At 37.1% G+C, this 19977-nt stretch overlaps 1 protein-coding gene across 3 annotated transcripts in view; it reads right to left on the bottom strand.

The window, feature by feature from the left end:
• TRAPPC9 (trafficking protein particle complex 9) overlaps positions 1 to 19977 on the bottom strand; it is a 456935-nt gene that overhangs the window by 226802 nt on the left and 210156 nt on the right. For all 3 annotated transcript variants that reach the window (XM_029959343.1, XM_029959341.1, XM_029959342.1), the window contains one exon: positions 15898 to 15988. In XM_029959343.1, the coding sequence (XP_029815203.1) occupies positions 15898 to 15988 (91 nt within the window). The remainder of the gene's footprint in view (positions 1 to 15897; positions 15989 to 19977) is intronic.

Genomic DNA, 19977 nt, shown 5'->3' with positions numbered 1-19977 from the left:
AATAGTGTGTGCTTGAAATTCTTCACTACTCCAGCACATTGTCTTGTGCTCACATTAGGTCTCATCCCTTTTGATAATAAAAAAAAAAAATAAAAAATAAAAAAACCCTTTCCTAGAATGAATCTTTTGAAGAATAGCTATTGAGACAGTCTTTGGGAAAATAAAATCATTCACTTAAAGAGAAGCAGAACATTTAACGTGATTGGACACATCATCCTTTCCCTGAGTATTCATTTCATGCGCAAAATCCTTTTGATGCTTTATACCTTTAGTGTCACAATAAAAAAAATCTTCTTATTACTGAAGAGCGATAAGAGAGTAAACAGCAGCTGTGTGATAGCACTGATGTAGCAGAACATATCCCCGCGAGGATTCTTGACCTTTCAGCCTCGGTTTTCAATGCTGCAGCTAAAAATATCTTTCCTCCACTGACAAATATTACAGCTCCATGCCGCAGAATAGCAATGAGAAGCTTTATGCTCTAATGGCTTTACTATAAATAGAATCTCTTCAATGCTAAAAGCTCTTCATTAAAAGGATTAGTGACTACAACACACAACAGGAACAACCGATACCAAACCTCGGGCTTTGTAGCACAAGCTGATTTTAAATTTACTAGATTTAAGATTTCTAAAGTAACTGTGTAATTTGGTGAGTAAAGTAGAACGAAAAAGGACTCCCTCCCCCCTTCCATGCAACATTTTGGAGAGCTGTCTTTGATATAAAATTAATAGTTTGAGGAATCGGCTTCCTAGTACTCTCATTTTCTCCAGTTCAATGCCAAATTGACTGTATAATGCAATGTCAAAATGAAGAACAAAGTCACAACAAAACTGATGTCAGTACTTGAGCATAACAAATGATCAGTTTTCTGCTGGAGCAGAAAAATTTCCTCCCCTGCCTGGTTTAAGATGGGGCCACAAATCCTGCCAGGGCTGGGCTGTGACTCTGTAACGCTCGGCTGTGCTACAAACGAGCCACATTTGGGGACTGAGGTAGGAGGGGGACAAAGTCAGGGACAAAATCAGCAGAATGGGAATCCCACTTACCACTTCAGGATAAATAATAAACCCAGCCTTAGGAAGTTACTTTGAGAAACACTGGCAAATACACCATTGGACTGATGTCTCACAAACACCATGTCATGGGAAAAGGATCGGAGACAAGATGTAATTAAAGTAGAAATAAGGCACATTTTTAAAGTGATGAGTTATCCTAACATGGCACCAGTGAAAGACTGACCAGGAAGTCAGAAACTTCAAGGGAAAAGATAAACACTACTTGCCAAATGTGAGATAAATTGGCCATCTACAAATATTAGAAAATACAAGCTTGCCGAATACTCTGTCAACAAAACTGTGTCTCAGGCACTCAGAGATTTTTAAACTTCTCTGATACAATTGGTGGTGTGTGTGCAGTCAATCAGTGAAATGCAGTCCCCTCCAAAATTAATCGGATTGGAAAACACACAGTAACCCAGCACATCCAAACTTTTCCATCCTCAGAAGCAGTTTACAAGCTCCTGCTTTAGCCTGGACTACCAGGCCACCTTTCCATGAACCAACCATGCCAAGTAACAATCAACCTCATAAATGGGCTGACAGCACATATTCTAAGTACCACTAAGCCCTGGGCCCACACAAGCAAGACTTCAGCTTCCAACAGGAAGGAACTTCTTGCAACACCTTCATAGATATGTGAACATGTTATCCCAAAACAGGCCACCAAATAGAAGGTGATCAGAGAATATGCATCAAAAGGGTGTATCAAACCTTCAAAGCACTGAGGTTGTTAAAGAAAGGAACATCTGTCTATGGAGCCATTCTATATTTTCAACTGACAAACCAGTGAACAATCCCATTGCCCATCAATGAATTCCACCCATGGGACTTTGATTTTTTTTCCCCGAGGTTCTGCAAATACATTTTTGTTTCAGCACTATAAACTTGTTTGAATCAAATCAGATGTGGTAATGTTATTCAATTTTTTTTTTAAATAAAAGACATAGTTTTGATTAGTTGGAGTAATGGCACATTTACCTGTATTCTAGCTTTTCCTCTTTTATATTTGTTCATTGTTAGAGAATAGAAATTTTATCAAACATAAACCAAATTTAGATTACCAAAATAATGAAGGATGGCTTCCCCCTCCCGACATTTAGACAAATGGTAAATTTTGATTGCCTTCAAAAATTTGTAATAGGAGAACTGCATATTGGTTTTTCATTTTAAATTAGAGGATTTGCTACTAACATGCCATATGCTGTGTGATATGTTTAACAGAATGTTACACTTCTAATTGCATACCAATCAAGGGCTTGTATTTTCCAACAATTAGCAGAGTAAAGTATAAATTTCCTGGTGTCATTTGTGCTTTCAGGCATCCAGCAGAGCCTACAATATTTTAATCCACACATCTTCCAAATCACAAATATCATTTGGCTTCAGTAAGAGACCTCCAGACAAGATTGAAAAGGAGAGGATAGGAAGAGAGGAGAAAGAAAGATGTATTTCTACTGACAGCACCATCCTTTTATCTTCCCAGAATTGCCCCCATAAGTTCTAAGATGTTCAACACCAAAAATTGGGGTAGGGGTCTCAGCTGGGGTTTTATGGCGTCAGCTGGGAAAATTAGGAAACATTTCTCCAGGTAGAGCTCAGTAACTTCCATATTTTTAGGAAGCAGAAGGTATCTAACCCTGATTTTCACCATACAGCTTTCAAAAGTTTTAAAGACATTTTATGCTGACTATGGCTCATTTTTATTTGTATCTACTAACTTACTTGCTGATATTCAAATTTCACTAACAATGATGAGTCTTCCCATCATATCATTTATTATTTATGATGGAGCAGGAGTGAGCTACTTAATGAATAGCAAGATAACTTGGATTCACTTTAATCCCTGTTTCAAAACAGAAAGAATCTCCAGTGACTTTTCTCCCAGACATTATTACATACGAGTCATATTTTACTGAGTAAAATATTTACTTGTGTTTTTTCCAGTGTTTGCAAACTTTATTAAATTCAGTTTGCCATCAGAATATGAAGTAATGATAGTTAAAGACTAATCACAAATCACTGCTTATAAAGATACTGTGCTATTAATTGCCAGATACCGTGTACTCAAACTTAATTTCTAGTGAAATGCTCAGGGCAATTCTACTTTAGCACTGGAAATATCTGAACCTGCACTTCCATCTCCTGTTTTGTCAGTGCTATCTCAGAAAACCTGTTCCTGCAGCCTCCTCTCTAGATTTTAGCATGTCAGGAAAGGCACAGGAGTCATCATCACAGTATTTCAGTTTAAAGCTCCTTCCCAAAGGTAGTTCAAAGACTTCATTACTGCAAGTTTGTGTATGGTATTACCCAATGGTATCCAAAAGATACTGGCATACAGGAATATGCATGTTCTTAGCATGATCTTTCATGAATGAAGAAAATAACTGAACATTCAAGGGTCACATTTGGTATCTGTGTAACTGAGAAATGTCCACTACCCATACAGAATAGAGAGAGTTTATAATTAGAAAAGTAAACTATAATATGAGATAACTGAAGGCACAGACAATCTGCTTTCAAAGTCCAAGGGAGCAACATTTTAGTAATTACAGACAATAAAATGTGAATAAAATGTAGTTCCTGGGCTAAATAACATCTCTGATTTTCTGCAATTTTTTGGTCCCTTTAAATCTTTACATTTAGACATGTAACAATTTTCTGCTGAGTTCATATCATCAAACCATCCAACTTAATTTGACTAAAGGTTTGCTGATTGTCATGGCACTCTGTGGCAAACAAACAGCTCTGCAGTCTGAAACTCCAGATGAATGACAGAGGTAAATGCCATCTGTGGTATTTTACATAAATTAGGTAAAACAACTGGATTGTTACCAAGTTTCCAGCACTAAGGGAATGCAAAAGACACTTTAAAGGAGAACAAGAACGATTCAGAATGATGATATAAAGAGCTGTTCATAATCTCACCCAATACCTTGCCTAAGAAACATTTTGTTACAAGAACAGGAGGGAACCTGTGCAGGTTAATTCTGCAGGATGATCAAGTTGCTGGTTTTTTTTTTTACTCTCTGAAAATAACAGAAGAATTTCATTGTCTGCCACCATGCCTTCTGAAAAACAGCTTCAAGATTATCATCACCAACCTCTGTGACAAGCTGCCTCCCCTATCAGACATGTGTCACTGCATGTCACAGTCCTGTCCCCTCTGCTCGTTTTTACTTGTCTGAATCATGCACAGCTTTCTCAACAGACCCCCTGCACAAAACCACATACTGTGACAGCCAGAAAGCCAAAACAATTCCTCACAAGCCAACAATCCTGTACTGCTGCATTTTTATTCCTTGATTTGTGTCATCCCAGCGTGTTTTTTACCTTTGTGGAGTATGTACTGGTTGTGTAGGGATTTCTGAGTACTACTGATCCCAAAGGACTGCATGAAGTGCGCTACAACCTTCCCAAAAATGTGATTATAGTGTAATAAAAACTAACCTAAACTTGAAATTCATCTGTATGTCTGGGGTTCCGAACAACTGCTGCATTTCCAGCCAGTAAGGCCTCACACTGCTTTATTACACTATTGGTCATGGAGCTGAGAACCTGAAACGTGTAATTTAATCAAAATTAACTTCTAAAAGTTTTAGTGGTTTAATTGTTTTGCATTTACCTAAAGTGACTACATTATTATCCACCTTAGACATTTAAGATCCTATGAGAGATACATTAGAGAGACGGCAGCAACTTGCTGAACACTGTGTTACATTGGTCTTAATACATAAACTTTGATATGAGCCAGAAGGTTTAACGAGCTGGATTTACTCCATCATTGCCTCTTTCAAACTCGTGTTTGTGAGGAGGCAACGTTGGTTTCAATAGCTTACATCATGTTCTGTGAAATACTAAATATTCACTATAACTTTGGTGGTTAATAAGGGACAACAGAGAGTCGTGGAAATGAAAGCACAGACTCACTTTAAGGCAGAGATCATTAAGGACCCGTGTCAGGAACAATGCTACTGAAGATCTAAGCTTGTCAACCAGATCTAAGAAAACAAAAAACACACTTTACACCAGACACAGACAAAGGCTACTGAGATAATTGTGGGGTGGGAAATAAAAAAACCCTTGTGCTATCAAAGAGACTGGGAGAGTTAGTCCTGACTGCTGTCTGGAGATGCACAAAAGAAAGAGCAAGAGTGATAAAAGGCAAACATCAGAGACTGAGAAAAGCTATTTAAACTAAAGAACAATATTGACATGAGAACAAAAGGGCTGGAAATGAGTCACAAATAAATTTAATCTTGAAATTCCTATTCGCAGCAAGGATCTCAGACGGAGTTCAATAAGTTTACAAAAGGCTCTCCAAACAAAATCATATTGAGACACCTTCTGCAGTCAACTTCTGAATTAAATAACATAAAGATGTACATTTCATGTGATGAGATTAATTTAAAGCAATATTCAGACAATACAAAGCACTATCTACCAAGCACCCATGAACAACAAATAATTTCCTTCAAGTACAGTTGAAATGTTTAACAAAAATAGTTGATAATTAGTGAATGGTGAGCACATTGTTGATTAATACCTTCAATAGGAACAGATGTTTAGAAACTCACTGGTCTTTCCAGTAAGTTATACAAAATTACAGTCACTAGGAAAGCAGAAGAGGTCATTTGGACTCTTTAACAGGCAAAGCTCAGGATGTTCACTACAATTGATAACTGTTCACTGATCTTATTTTCATCCCCATCTCAAAACTTAGATTATGTTTCTCACTTAATTTTTCATTTTCTTTCTTTCACAACCACTATTTGGCTATTTGAGAGAAACCTGGATGTTTTCTTTCTGGAAGTGAAGCATACATGGGAAAACCTGTGACAGCAAAGCAAGAGGTGATGCAGTTTTGGGGAGTTAAACACCATGAAGAAACTCACTAGGCAGGGCAGTGTGGACACTCATCCTTGTGGGGTCATCTCCTGTTTTGAGGGGTCTATACATGGGCCTGAATTTCTGGGCGCAGTGAAGGAGTTATAAATATGCCTCATCTCAAACAAGGGTTCTGAAGTCAAGTGATCTCATGTGCAAAGCCATGTTTTACTGTCTACCAGTCCGAGTTCTGAGTAGGGCAAAGCCCAAGACAAGAAGCCCTGACAGATCTGAGCTGCTGATCTCCCTGCTCAGCAGTGCTCCAGCTGCAGTCTGGAGTTTGTGTGCAGCATCAAACCAACTCTGAGACTTCATGTCCTGCTAAAACAAATTTGCTAAATGCTCCCACAGCTGGGAGCACTGTTGGAAGGCTTCCAACCAGAACCATTTGAGGCTTGTGGCACCCGCTGCTGCTCTGAAGTTTCTGATTTATGGTCTCCAACTCCTCTAATACCTGGGTTTTTCCTTTAACTTGAACAACCTAACCCCATCTTTCACTCAGAAAACTGACAGTTGACTCTTTATCAAACAACAGAAATGTAATTATCCTTGAACACTGCTTTTAATTATTGAGGATTGCTGCTGCTGCCTTTTTTTCTTTCCCAAAGTTTCACATGAGGCAACCAATTATTTCTCTGTGTAATTCCAGATACTGCCGAGACATTTTACCCTTTCTATATCCTACTACCATTTTAAATTAAGATTCTTCCTTATTTCATCTCATGTGTCTGGCCTTGATATAGAAATTCTGTAACAGCTCTGTAGGTGTTTGATATTATTGAGCCACAACTTCATACAATACCATAAAAAATGTAATGAGTAATAAAAACGAACTTGAGTATCACTTGATGAAAGTCCTTTTGTACAAATCCATCCTACAGAATACATTTGCTCAGTTCCTCCTTTATATCCTAAGACGGGAAAAAAAAATAGCCCTTCTCCTTCTGAAACTTCTTCTAATGTATCCACAGGTAATCAGAAATGTTACTGAAGTGAGCCTGAATTTCTGCTTAGTGAGGAAACAGACATTAAATAAAAAGTCTAAGCTCCCTATTGAGTATACAGTCTGAATAAGTACACAGAATCACAGCTCAGGAAAGGTTTTGCTTGACTGGCTTCCTTTGTAAAACAAAATCAATTAATGATTCAAATCAACCAAATGAAATTAAATTTTATGATTGCTTAATCCAAAGGTCTGGGATAGAAAATAAATTAAAAAAACCCCAAAAGTAAAATCTAGTTCTGATATTGTTTTACTGAAGGGACAATGGGGAGATGTGACAGGCTAAGAAAAATCACAGAATGGAGGGAAAAAAATCTCTTATGCTAAAAAATAGACAATTAGCTGTCAAATTTGAGAGAGAGAGACTAAAAAGGAAAAAATGAGAGAACATGAAAGAGAGCACTTCAGTCAAAGCGTGTGTTTCTTCATACAAATCTGTCTGTTCTGGTCTCTGCTTGTACTGTCGAGGTTTTGACAGTTGGAAGCTATTAATTTCAGAATTACAAGGCTTATTGAGCTGGATTTATGTTCTTTGCAGTTGTTAATTCACTTCTGCTTCCTTGATGAAATAAAAGACTACTTCAGAATGAACAGTGAAAATGAAACCTACTTCCCTCCCCTCAAAACATCTGTTTGCCTGAGAACTTCTACTGATGGTAGGTCACACTGGCCTTAACCAATGAGTCAAAATACACGGGGTGGGGGAAGAACACTTGGAAAATTTTGCTTTAAGTAAAATACAAAACTAAAGCAGAAACATCCAGTTTATCTTAATCAAGTACAAACTTGAAACTACAGGAGAGAACAAGTGCACTTCTACAGAGAAGACATCATGGTCCAGTGAAATGACACAGTTCATCAGTAAAAAAGAGTCTGATCCCAAGTACAACACAGCCAGTGAAATGACTGCCTCATTTACGGCATCCGCGGCCTCCAGTTCCAAACATGTGTTATTTTTTCATATGAAATAAAACAAAAGCTCACAAATGTCAGAACCCAGAGAAAGAAAGCCCAATGTGTGCATTCTGAACTCCCTTCTTGTTTCCTGCCCCAAACCAATCACACTTCAAGCCTGTGCTACACAGGTTGTTCTGAATATTCCTCCACCACAATTAGCATATTTTCCATTTCTCATTCTCTACACACTTAACTGTACGATTCATTTAATTGCTGGGCAATTAAAATCTTGCCTGATCAAAGCATTTTTCTTGCCTCTCTTGTTAATACATACATCTTCTGATCTCTTTTCCATTTTTTTAATTGTCCACAAGCTGAAGCATATTTTTTCTGAATTTTTATTCAAGTGGTATCTTCTATATCCATCAAAGTAATAGAAATTTATTTCTTTGCAGGTTCACTGATAGTTTTTCACCAACTACTTTACAAGCCAGTTTTTTTGTCTTTTCAATCTTCTTCTTTACAATTAGCTTTACACAGCTCTTTTTGAACTCACTGTCATAATTATTCCGGTTGCTTTTCATTTTTTAATTTGGATGTTCAATTAATCTATTACTCAATTTACTTCTAACAATGCCTAGAAAATTAAGTACCTTGAATAACTGCATAACAATTTATCATCATTATGGTGTTCCTCAATCACCTGTTATGGCTTCACTGAAATGTCATAAGCAATATTCTTGTAAAGAAGTAAACTATTCACAGCTGCTCTTTTTTCCCCCTTAAAAATACAATGGCTTTGTAAATGAAATACTGAAAATAAAGTCCCACTTCAGCAGTTTTTCTCCTCTCCTTGAGATCCCGGTCCTCTGATGGATTCCTGGAGACCAGTCAACTCTTAATTTTGCTAATTAAAGAAAAACAGCTCAGAGATACTGAAACTCAAAGCAAGCAAAACTGGAGATGTCCTAAGTAGTGAACACTGAACTCACCTGCCAGATTTACTCAGCTTTGGAGAACTGATCGAGCTTTATTCAGTGCAATATCTCTACAGCATAAACCTGGCAATAAGTCTTCATTCCTTGATCACCTCCCAAACTTTACATTTTCCTATTCTGGTTTGATTTGAGCTCTTCTGTAGGAACTTTCCCATGGGAGGTTTCAGTAGAGGCTTGGACAAACATCACAAACCATCGCTGAATTACTCTGGTAGCTCAGAGACACTTAAATTAATTTCCAATCACTTCAGACAGCAGATCTGAACTTGCAGCAGATTTCTTTGTTACCACTCTCAGAACAAATAACCTTTTTTCCTGGACTACATTTCATCCATTTCATTTATGGTACTTTGGTTTTGGAGATTCTTGCAAGATTATAAGAAATACAGAGGGATATTTTGTGACCAAGACCTGCAGTGACAGGATGAGGGTCAAGGGTTTCAAACTAAAGATGGTAAGTTTAGATTGGACTTAAGGAAAAAAACTCTTTACAATGAGGGTGGCGAGACAGTTGAACAGGTTGTCCAGAAAATCTGTGGATGTCTTGTGTTTGGAATTGTTCCAGGTCAGACTGGATGGGGCTTTGAGCAACATAATTTAGAGTCTTAGATGTCCCTGCCCAGGCAGGGTTTTGGACTAGATGATCTTTGAAGATCCCTTCCAACCCAAACGATTCTGTGATTCTGTGCAGTAGCCTCATCTCCTTTTAGAGAGATGCTGTTGGTAATCTTTTAGCCATCAGAATATTTTAGCAGTTTATTCCTCCTCGTCTGATCTCCTTTCCTTTTGTCTATCTACTTTTAAAGCAAAAATCAGTAATGATTCACACTGGTGAGTCCTAGACCAATACTCAGACTTCTCCACGAGCATTCATCACCTCCTTTTCCCTCCTGCCCCTTCTCACTGCTTCCTTAGAAGTGCTGGACCTGCAGCTTCAGCTGCCAGTTCTTTCAGAAATCTGATATGAAGTAACCACTGCCCTCCACCCAACCTCTCTCCAGCTGTCTGTCCTCACATAAGAGGTTTTGTTAATTCATTGTCACTTTAGGGGGCTCTCTTTATTCTTAGCATCTTTTCTTTGAAATCACTACCGATTATGTCTAAAACCTTTTCTCTGCAAGTTTTCTTTCTTTTCAGTTTTGAGTAACCAAGGCTTCGGTAGGAATTAGAAACAACACCAGACTCCAAACATATCACAAAATAGTGTATTTTGACATGCAAGACCATTATCCGTGTGCCAGATGCCCCACTTTCATCAAATTACTCCATTTTTCCTATGTACTACCCCAGTCCTTCAACACTTCCCAGGAACTGAAGCATGTTGCTTGTTTGACATTGCCAAAATATCCTCCAAAACAGCCTGCACACAAGCTGTTAAGATATGAAAGTGTTCCCACCTCTCTTGGATCTTAAAAATAAAAACGAAAAACCTGAGGATTCTTCTAAATGGATGAGAAAGGTCGTTTACCTTGTAAAATCCATCTACCACCAGACTGTTTCTCAATTTCAGTCTTCCTATGAATCATATTGTGATTTTCTACCTCACAGACAGCTTACTCTTGAGATTTTTTGGCTAACACTCCTGGTACCATCTTTCTAACTATGATAATGGCCAGACTACTGTAATTCTAAAATAGAAATAATTAAAGAATATTTTAGCTTGATGAATGAACACAATAAAACTCATCCTTTTTCTCAAGGGCAGACCTTTATATACCCTGCTGATCTCTTTGTATCTCCAAGCTTGTATCTGTATAATATAAATGGTCCTCTCTAGGGCCTAGGAAGGGTCTGTTTATTAAAAGAGAAAGTAAAACTACTTCCTTACAGTTCCCCATTAAAGTTAGTCTTTGAATAAACATCCCAGATAGCCTTGGCATCCCAGGAATGAGAGAACAGCAATACTGTAGGACTGCCATGACTAAAGGAAATGTTCATGTGTGCAGAGATCTGGCTCATGTTAACTAAGTCCATGGGGACAACAAGCTATCAGGGTGTCAAGCTGGCATCCAAAACACAGGCTTGGAGGTGTATAATTTCCTCTCCTACTCACTGAAAGATGTTTTAACTTATTTTCCTCTGTATTCAGGATGCTGTTGCAATCTGTAAGGGTTAATCACAGAAATTGTGGTCTAAGGTCAGGTTGGAAAATGCAAAATAAAATGAGTGTGTAGTTCAGTCATTACTTTTAAAATCAGTAACCTGTGAAAATTGATTCTGATTTGGTGCTCTCCAAAACATGCAATAAATTATTAAGAAAACTTATTTTTAAAGTTATGCTTCCATAAGATGTTTTGTGAAACTTAAATGGACCGAACTTCCAAACAAGCTGTCAAGAACCATATGTTCATAAAACACTTCAAAATACTTTTACATTCTCCTCTCCTGTTGATTCCAGTTGCCTTTGAGGGACAATTTAAAACCACCATCACTTTTGAGGTTTTTAGTTCTAAGTACAATATGCCAACATGATGTAGGTGGACACACCCTTTACTGTGAACCCACAAGATGTGTAGCATTCTCTACCCATAAGTAAATAATCAAGACTTTGGCTACTGACCATCACTTTTCTTATTTATGATCTGAGCAGAATTCAGCAGCAGTGATTTTAGTTCTCCTTGTAATCACATACTAGGAAATAAAACACACTGCATTGTGAAAAGGTATCCATGATTTATTTAAACATTATAAACTGTCTTGAAATTCATAATTTTATGAAGAAAGAAGGGAAGAATTAATGAAATGAGTGAATGAAATAAAAGAATGAATGAAAGCAAAAAGCTGTTTCTGGACTTCTTCCATGGTGAAGCTTGACAAATGCAAGTTTCTTGGAACATTATTGTTAGTAATACTAGAGTTCATGTATAATCATTGATTTTCAGTTACTCAGTTTCTATAGAGAAAGAAAAGCATTTGGTTGATATATTAAAACCTCCAGCACTTTTCAGTGTCTACAGTTCTAAATTCCTAAACCAAATTTCTCTAATAAATCTTCACTCTTCATATGAGTATCATCAGGAAAACATGTCTATGCCTTGTGGTTGCAGGCAGTGAAGGAAGTAATGTTTGTTTTGCTTTATGGAGGGGAATTTACAATAAGTTTCTCTTGTGAAATTTGCTTACAGCATTCAAAGTGTCAGGAACCTCTCGCTTCAGAGGAACTCCTCATCTGAATGTAGGAATATCCCAAGTCTGGCCTGTTCCAGGTTCAATCAACAGTCTTATTTCAAGTTCAGCCTATAGTTTTGTTCATGATTTTGTACCTGTGATAATTTTGCTGCGAAAAGCAGAAGAGCACCATCAAACTGATAAGTGTTCGCTCCCGGAATTCTGCTTCCTTGCAAAACTTAGGGACATAAATCAAATAAAGATTGAAAAAACATTGCACAGGCAGCAACTACAAAAACCTCCATCTGATCCTTTTCAAATCAAGCCACGGAGCTCGCACGACACACACCTCTGAAGAGTCTTGGTTCTCCTCGTTAAACTTTGCAGGCTGTTTCCTTGATTTGATCATATTAATATATTCACCTTAAAACCACAGTTGCGCCTGCATTTGGTTTGTTGCCCAGCAGTAAAGAGAAAATATGTCATAAATTTTAGAGAACATTGAACTTGGTGGTGTTCAGCAGGATTATGTTTTTCAATTACATGTGATTTACTAACCTGCCTAACAGACAACTTCATTTTACAGAGATGTCTTAAATCTTAAATTCAATTTTAACAACACATTAGGAACTCTCACTCTAGCCTTTGATATATTTCCTAGGTTTTGATTCCTCATGTCTTAAATACTTTTTCCTTCCCCAGTCATTTAATTATATGAAATCACAACAAAATTGTTCACTACAAGTCACTTTTTTCCCCTCTATCTGACAACTTTCAGAGGTAACTTCTTACCCTCAGAGCAAAATTTCAATGTCACCAACTTTTATTTCTACTCTTTGCCTTGCATTTAATGAAAAAAGGACAGGATTGTCAAATTTACATGAAAAATTCTTTCAATATGCTTTTGTAGTTTTAGAGATGTAATATTAACTATTATATGAATTAAATATGCCAAATTTAAAAGGAATTTTGAAGTCCAGTTTCTACAAATTTGAATAAGAGCCAGTCATTTTTTTAATCAAAACCATGTTAAATATTCATTCATGCTTCACTGTGAGCACTTATAACAAAGTAAACCCTTCAGTGTAGCCATCAATATGGTAAAATCCTTGAATAATCATGGAAAAATTTTTATTGCATAAAACTAAGCCAAATTTTTAGCCAATATATGCAAAGACTATACCACAAGGATGGCTAGTAGTAAAGAGTTCACATTAAAATACAAGTTATTGTTAACATAAAAATAAAACTCAAAGCAAAGCCAGGTTGTGTCTACAAACAGTGTGATGACTAAAAAAAAAAAATCTGGTTGATACTACAGTATTACAGTATTTTCAAAATACCTTATCAGTGACAGCTGCCCAAAATATTGGACAAGGCAGGATGACAAAAGAAAATCTGTAGACTGTTCCCTTACTAATTTTATACTTTTATATATTATTTTATATATTTATATATAATTATATATATGTTTATATAATATTTTTATATAATAGTTCTCTCGAAGTAGAAATATTAACAGTCAAAGAATAAGATCACTGGCATACACTGATCTCATTAGTGGTACTCAGATCACTACCCTGAAAAGAGTTGATTCTTACAAGGCAGTTAAAGGTCAATCACTTCAAAATATCAAGGGAAAAAAACAAAGGGAAAACAACAGTCACATTACATTGTAGATCATCTGAAACTCATAATATTTTTCTATGCCTGTAAGAGTTGAAAAGGAAACATATTCCGGCAACAAAAGAGAATTTAAACTCCAAAACACAGTTATGTCACATTGTCTAAATACGTGTGTACACACATACCCTTGGCTGTCCAGACATTCCAACAACTCCTTATAACTCCCACCTACTAAACTAATAATAACAATCTTTTCATTCCTTCTCCATCCCACACATTAATAAAACCAAAATCATACATTGCCACATTGCCATGGCATAGAGTCTGGAGGTGCAGTAGTAGCTTTCCCCAGGAGGACTACAGGTAGGGCTACAACACTAGCAAAGGTTGAACTGCTGAATATTCAAAATTATGCTTAATTTAAAGAAGCTAAAATTTCTCCATCGCCTTTAATTTTCAATTTTTGCTTTTGTTTTCATGTAAAATCAGGCACTTAATCGAAATGTCCTTTTCAATAATCACCGCAGTGATCTACAGCTTCTACATACTTTGTATGTTATACAAAATAATGTTCAATAGCAACTTAAGATCAAGAAAGATTAGACTAAAAAGTTAAGTAAACTTCTGCAACACTGAACTGTCCATAAGGAAACACGATATATAAGTTGTGGCAAACCAAGTATTTGATAACCCACAGGACGTCCCTTTCCCTGCTTCATTTAATGTAGAAAATCAACACATATGACACCATCAGTCAAGAGACTGTGCTTCAATAGATTTTGCAGTTATGAGGCAGAGTTTCGGATGAAAACTGAAGTACTTGGGACTCTTTAACAGAATTAATCAACAGCCTAAGAAATAATGAGCTCCACAGGCAATCAGGTTTTATTGGAAAGCAGTGCTATGTTCATGTTTGTTGGCTAGTTCATCAAAGAATGTCACCATTCAGGCAGGAGTGTCAGGTACAATCCTATGATGCAAAAAGCCTCTTTTACTAAGAAAATAGTGGAATTTGGCATAAAACAAGAAGAAGAAAACCAAGTATATAGGGAAAGAAGAAAAACACGTTTTTCATCCCTAAGGCGATGTCCCATTCGGAATTGCCAAAGGAAAGTTTTCAGACGCAGAGCCCAGGGTACAAACATGTCCATGGTTGATGCCACTCTGCAGACCTAAGAACTGACCTCTCTGAGCTCTCAACACACACCTGCCACAAACCACTGCTTTACTGCTGAGGACCAGGGCAGTCATGGCCAAATCCAGTAGGTAGTATGAGCGAATGCTACCAAATCCTTTAATCCTCTGAAGAACTGAGGCCAGGTAAGTGTGATTTCAGAGACAGCTGATTATGGTTAAAGATCAACATACTTACAGCAAACAACTTTAGACAATTTTTAATCTTCTCCTCTATAAATAAAGCACTCACAGGTTTTACCATATGAGTTGAGGATGGTCCCCATGGTTGAAAAAAACCCAGGCACTTCAAGGGGCACACAAATACTGGAGTTTGGGGTCGTTTTAGTAGTAACACATACAAAAGTGATGGATCACTGTTCCTTAAAATTGATCCTTTCTAGGTCATCAAAGTATTAAAATATGGAGCATAGAGTTAAATTTGCTTTAAAAGCAAAAGCTTTGGAAACAATTTCTGATGACCTGAGGACTTTCTCTGAAACTTGTAACTGACATAGAATTGTTGGGGATGAAACATTCCATGTTCCAAAGCCTCTTAACAAGCCTTGCTGAGAACCTCAGAGAGTAGTCACATCATTATGATTCTTCCAAGTTAAATTAATTCAATTTTTCATTGTCGGAACATCATTCTAAATACAAAATTAAGATAAATAGTTCTTCCACACTACCCAGAGTAACAACTTTTTCTGTACCTAAAAAGTTAGTAATGCAAATGTCTAGATCATAATAAAACACATAACACAAAGTACATTACCATTTCACTAAAAAAAATGTAGAGAAATTGTTTTAAAACCACACAGGTTTTAAGCACACTGCCAGGCAAATGCAAAATTTACGTATCAGCCACCTCTCGTACATGACAAGTAGGACTGCAAATTACAGGAAAAAGTGCACGGTCAGGTTTCATATTTACTATCACTGAACAGTGGCACTTAAAATAAAATAGATACCAATTCTACATTTATCTTCAGCTAAGTAAAATATCTAAAGGAAAGTAAAATTCCTATCAAATTCTCCTGTATCATAGATTGTCAGTAAATGAAAACATTATCATTCTCGTGCTGCTAAAAATTACAAGCCAGTACATCCTCTAAAAGGATCATCAATTGATTTTGACACTACTCACCCCACTGGAGAGGAGCCAACTGTAGATGCTCCAGGACCAACTGATTAAGAACTCCTTCCACACTTGCTTCCCCTTCACGCTTCAAGGAAGGGTAAATTGGAATTAAGGAAAATTTTGTTTCAGAAAGAAAAAGGGCATGTAATATGTACAACTTTTACTATTGGAAACCAAAACTGCAAGCAAGAGATTCTTTAAAGGTTAATGTTGCATATGGTTAACTAACCCATGAACTGACCAACAATAAAAATTACAGCAGTTGATAACTTCAGAATATAGGTATTTAATTCCATGGAGGAGTGTTAAACCAAAGGTAAAATACACCTGAACCATAATAAAACACAAGGGTAAAAGAGCCTGGAAGCCGTAAAAATGCAAAACCTGTAAGTTTGCGGCGCAGGATGAGAATTCAAGATGATAAATTAGGAACAATCTGAAAACAAAAAGGTTAAAATTGAATAGGGCAACATAAAACAGAACAAATGTCTGCTAGGACAGCATTTAATGCTGGCTTGGTGCCAGTTCTGTGGTGGTACAGGGATGTTGGACAATGCAGTGACAGTGTCATTACTGAGGGCAAACATACCAGGACCACACAGGCACATAACCTGAAAGCTTTCCTTTCTACCCTGCATGAGCTCAGAAACAAGCTCAGACTGAAATGAGAAAAAATCAGAAAATTGTTGTTCCTCTAAGGACAGTGGAGCACTGAAATAAAATGTTGGGAAAAGAAGAATCTCCTTCAAAAGGGCTTCAAAACAGGTTACACAACAAACACGAAAATAAAAGCACAGGTAATATCCAATGTAACACAGAGACAGGATTATCAATTTAAACCAATTAATAGTAGTTTCATGTGATGTGTCAATCACAGCAATATGCATTTGTAACAGGAAGAGTACTGGATTTCTTGGTTCTAATTCCCTGGATTCAGGAAGGCACTGAACTCAAAGGGCTTTGAAGCACTTTGATGCAGGTGTCAGCACCATCTCGTATTCAGCCAAGGCTGCACTCCCTGGCTTTGGTGTGATTTTGTACCATGAGAAGCCCCTCTCCTGGTGAGGGTGAGAAGAAGAAGTGGAGGTGGAGCAAGGATGGCTCCTTCATGGATGCACATGAGCTTCTAGTCTGTGTTCTTACACCAGAACTGTACTTACATTGGCAAAACCTGCATCATCTTCACAGTTCAGCTCATGATTGCACAAAATGGGAGCATCATACAGAAAGATATTCAAGGGAGAGGCAGGTTCCCCTTGGAGCCTTGAAAACACTCCTTTTCCAACTTCACAATCTTCAAATGAAACACCCATAGGTGGAGTCCCCCCAAAATTAAAGGACAAGCTCCCAGCGAGATTCATCAAGATTTACATCAACGACTCCAAAAGCCTGTAACCACGATCACCAAAAATACAGCAAAACATGAAAGAATATCTGAGCTGTTATAAACAGCTTCTAAATGTGACCAGCCATTTTTCTGCAAAACCCTGGAAAGAAAGGAACATCATCTGACTGCTAGAGTATGTACTCATCTATGTCATTTAAAAGAAAATTAACAAGTACTGCAGACAACTAATTTCTATCACAGGACATTATTTCACAGGCTCTACATAAGATTTAAAAGAAAAGTCTTGAAACCTCAGAACAAAAATAGATCTATCCATTAGTGATTGAGACTCAAGAGCTCAAGGAGATGACAGAAGAGGAAAATCAATACACTGTACAAGATTCTTGCCATTATTTTTCAAAATATTCTCATTATGCCCTGAAAAGTGTCATAAATAGCACTTCTTCTTTTCCCTAAAAAGACCACAAATAAAGAATTCACAAACCCCTAAGAGTCTAAAAAGCTGTAAACACCATTAAAGAAAAGCATCTATATGGAAAAACGAAGGCAGCAGAATATCACCTTAGAAGAACATTGCTGCTGAAAAATAAGACTCAGAACACGAACACAACTGAGTAATTTCCATAAAACAAACTAGAGGACAGAGAATACATAATTTGGATTACTTCACAGAAACAGCAGATAAATAATTCTGTTATCACATCTTTAATGTAAGGAACATAAGTTAGAGAAAACACTAATAAAAAGGCAGTATTTAAAAGACGCTTTAAAAACAGTGGCTGCCATTAACTGTAACATTAAACTAACTTCACTGTAATTTACTTACAACTGACTCACAGTGGGGCCTGGAATATTACTGGTTTTTACTCCTTAAAGCTCTGTGGAAAGCTTTATGTCTCAGATACCACTATAGAATTACTATAAAATAGGTGATTCTCCATACTTTATCATTGGTAAGTGCAGCCAAAGCAGATCCAGGTATTCACATGTACAACATTCACTCTGGAAGGTAAAACCAGAGGAGGTGAGGCCACATCCTCTGCAGGAGGAGGCAGAGGATGGACCAGGCTCTGCTCAAAGGTGTCCAGCAATGGGAAAAGAAGCCATGGGCAGAAACTAATAATCAGGAAGCTCCTGAACATGAGAAGAACTTCCTTCCTGTGCAGTGACCCAGCACTGGAACACATTGCCCAGAGAGAGTGTGGAGCCTCCCTCATTGGAGATATTCCAGAACTGTCCAGACACAATCCTGTGCCATGTGCTCTGGGATGACTCTGCCTGAGCAGAGAGGTTGGACCAGATGACCCACTGTGGTCCCTTCCAACCTGAGCATTCTGTGGCTCTGTGATTCTGTAAGGCTGGTTAGACCACACACATATTCAGGAAATAAACTGCATTTGTCTAATGAGATCATTGAATGAAACAGCATAAGGGAATTTGGTGGCAAAGGAGAGAAAGGCAAGGTTGAGATGCAATCAAAGAAGTTGACTTGTTAAAACAAATTATGTGTTCACATGGACCTACAGGGGGATCTGGAATTCTGTACCACTGATCTTCGTCTCCTGACTATATTATCAGACAATTACATAAAATTGCTCATTATATGAGAAACACAAAACTGAACATTGCAACAAACTCATTACCTTGGAGATGAAAAGCAACCAAAATATGCAGTAAGAAAATGTCAAAGGAACAAAAGCTTAACTCAAGAGTTTGTGTATTTTCTAAGATAACTCTGTAGAAGTCAATGAAAGCAAAGCAGTTGGAACAGGGGTTGCCAATATACCCTTTCATTCTTAGCTCAAAGTCAAAGCTGATAAAAGACACAAGTGTAAGATCCAGGATTTAAAATTCAATGAAAAAGACTGTACAGATAAACAGAAGCACAGGCTGCCAAGCCTAAGTTTGACCTTGTAGGATCTCTCAACTAAACCTCCACACATTTTGCTGAAATCTCACTGTGATCACAAACCTGTTCTTCTGTAGGAGTCAGATTGTTGACCCTGGCCTCATTTCCTACTGTCAAATCTTTGTTATTAACAACACATGCATCAGCCAGGACTGAAACAATTGACTTCCAGTTTTCAGTGCAATTGTTCGTATTTAACAGTCAAATAGGCCTCAGAGCCAGAGAACACACAATCACCAGATGCTGTTTTAAAAAGAAATAAAACTGAAAACCTAATTTTTCACAGTCGACACCCTTGCTTCATGGTTCTGTAGCAACAGACTGAATATGATATAAACTCCTTCATACCAAAAACCTAAACAACAGTCAAATGAACTAGTTATTTCCCCATGAAAAACTTTGGTCTTTTATACTCTCTGGATTGTCTAATGTGTAGCTGGGTATCCACAATTAGAACACAGCATGTTATCTAAAACCTCCTGCTTAAAAAGACAACACATTTTAAAAAATGGTTTATATCTGGAAGTGACTCATGTTTTTTCTCCCTACAGCGTTCCATATTTTGCATCTTAAAAAATTTTATTTTCAATATATATGTCCTTTGCAAATAAATCCAGGTGGAAGAATGCACATAATGATAAAAAAATTAGCAAATGTTCATAAAAAGGAATTACACTAATGAAAATAAATTTACATTATTAACGATCACAATTTACTTACAGCAGTAGCCCTAATCATATTTTAAGCTTTCCGTTTGATTATCATTGTGGTACTTTATTATTAAAACTAATTATATACAGTTATTTAGGGTCTTAAATGATAGTTACTT

Source organism: Manacus vitellinus, unplaced genomic scaffold (genome assembly GCF_001715985.3).
Source record: "Manacus vitellinus isolate BGI_N305 unplaced genomic scaffold, ASM171598v3 scaffold_1_pilon, whole genome shotgun sequence".
Taxonomy (NCBI): Eukaryota; Metazoa; Chordata; class Aves; order Passeriformes; family Pipridae; genus Manacus; species Manacus vitellinus.
Note: the sequence above shows the minus strand (reverse complement) of the source record. Positions and strands in the feature narration are given on the sequence as shown.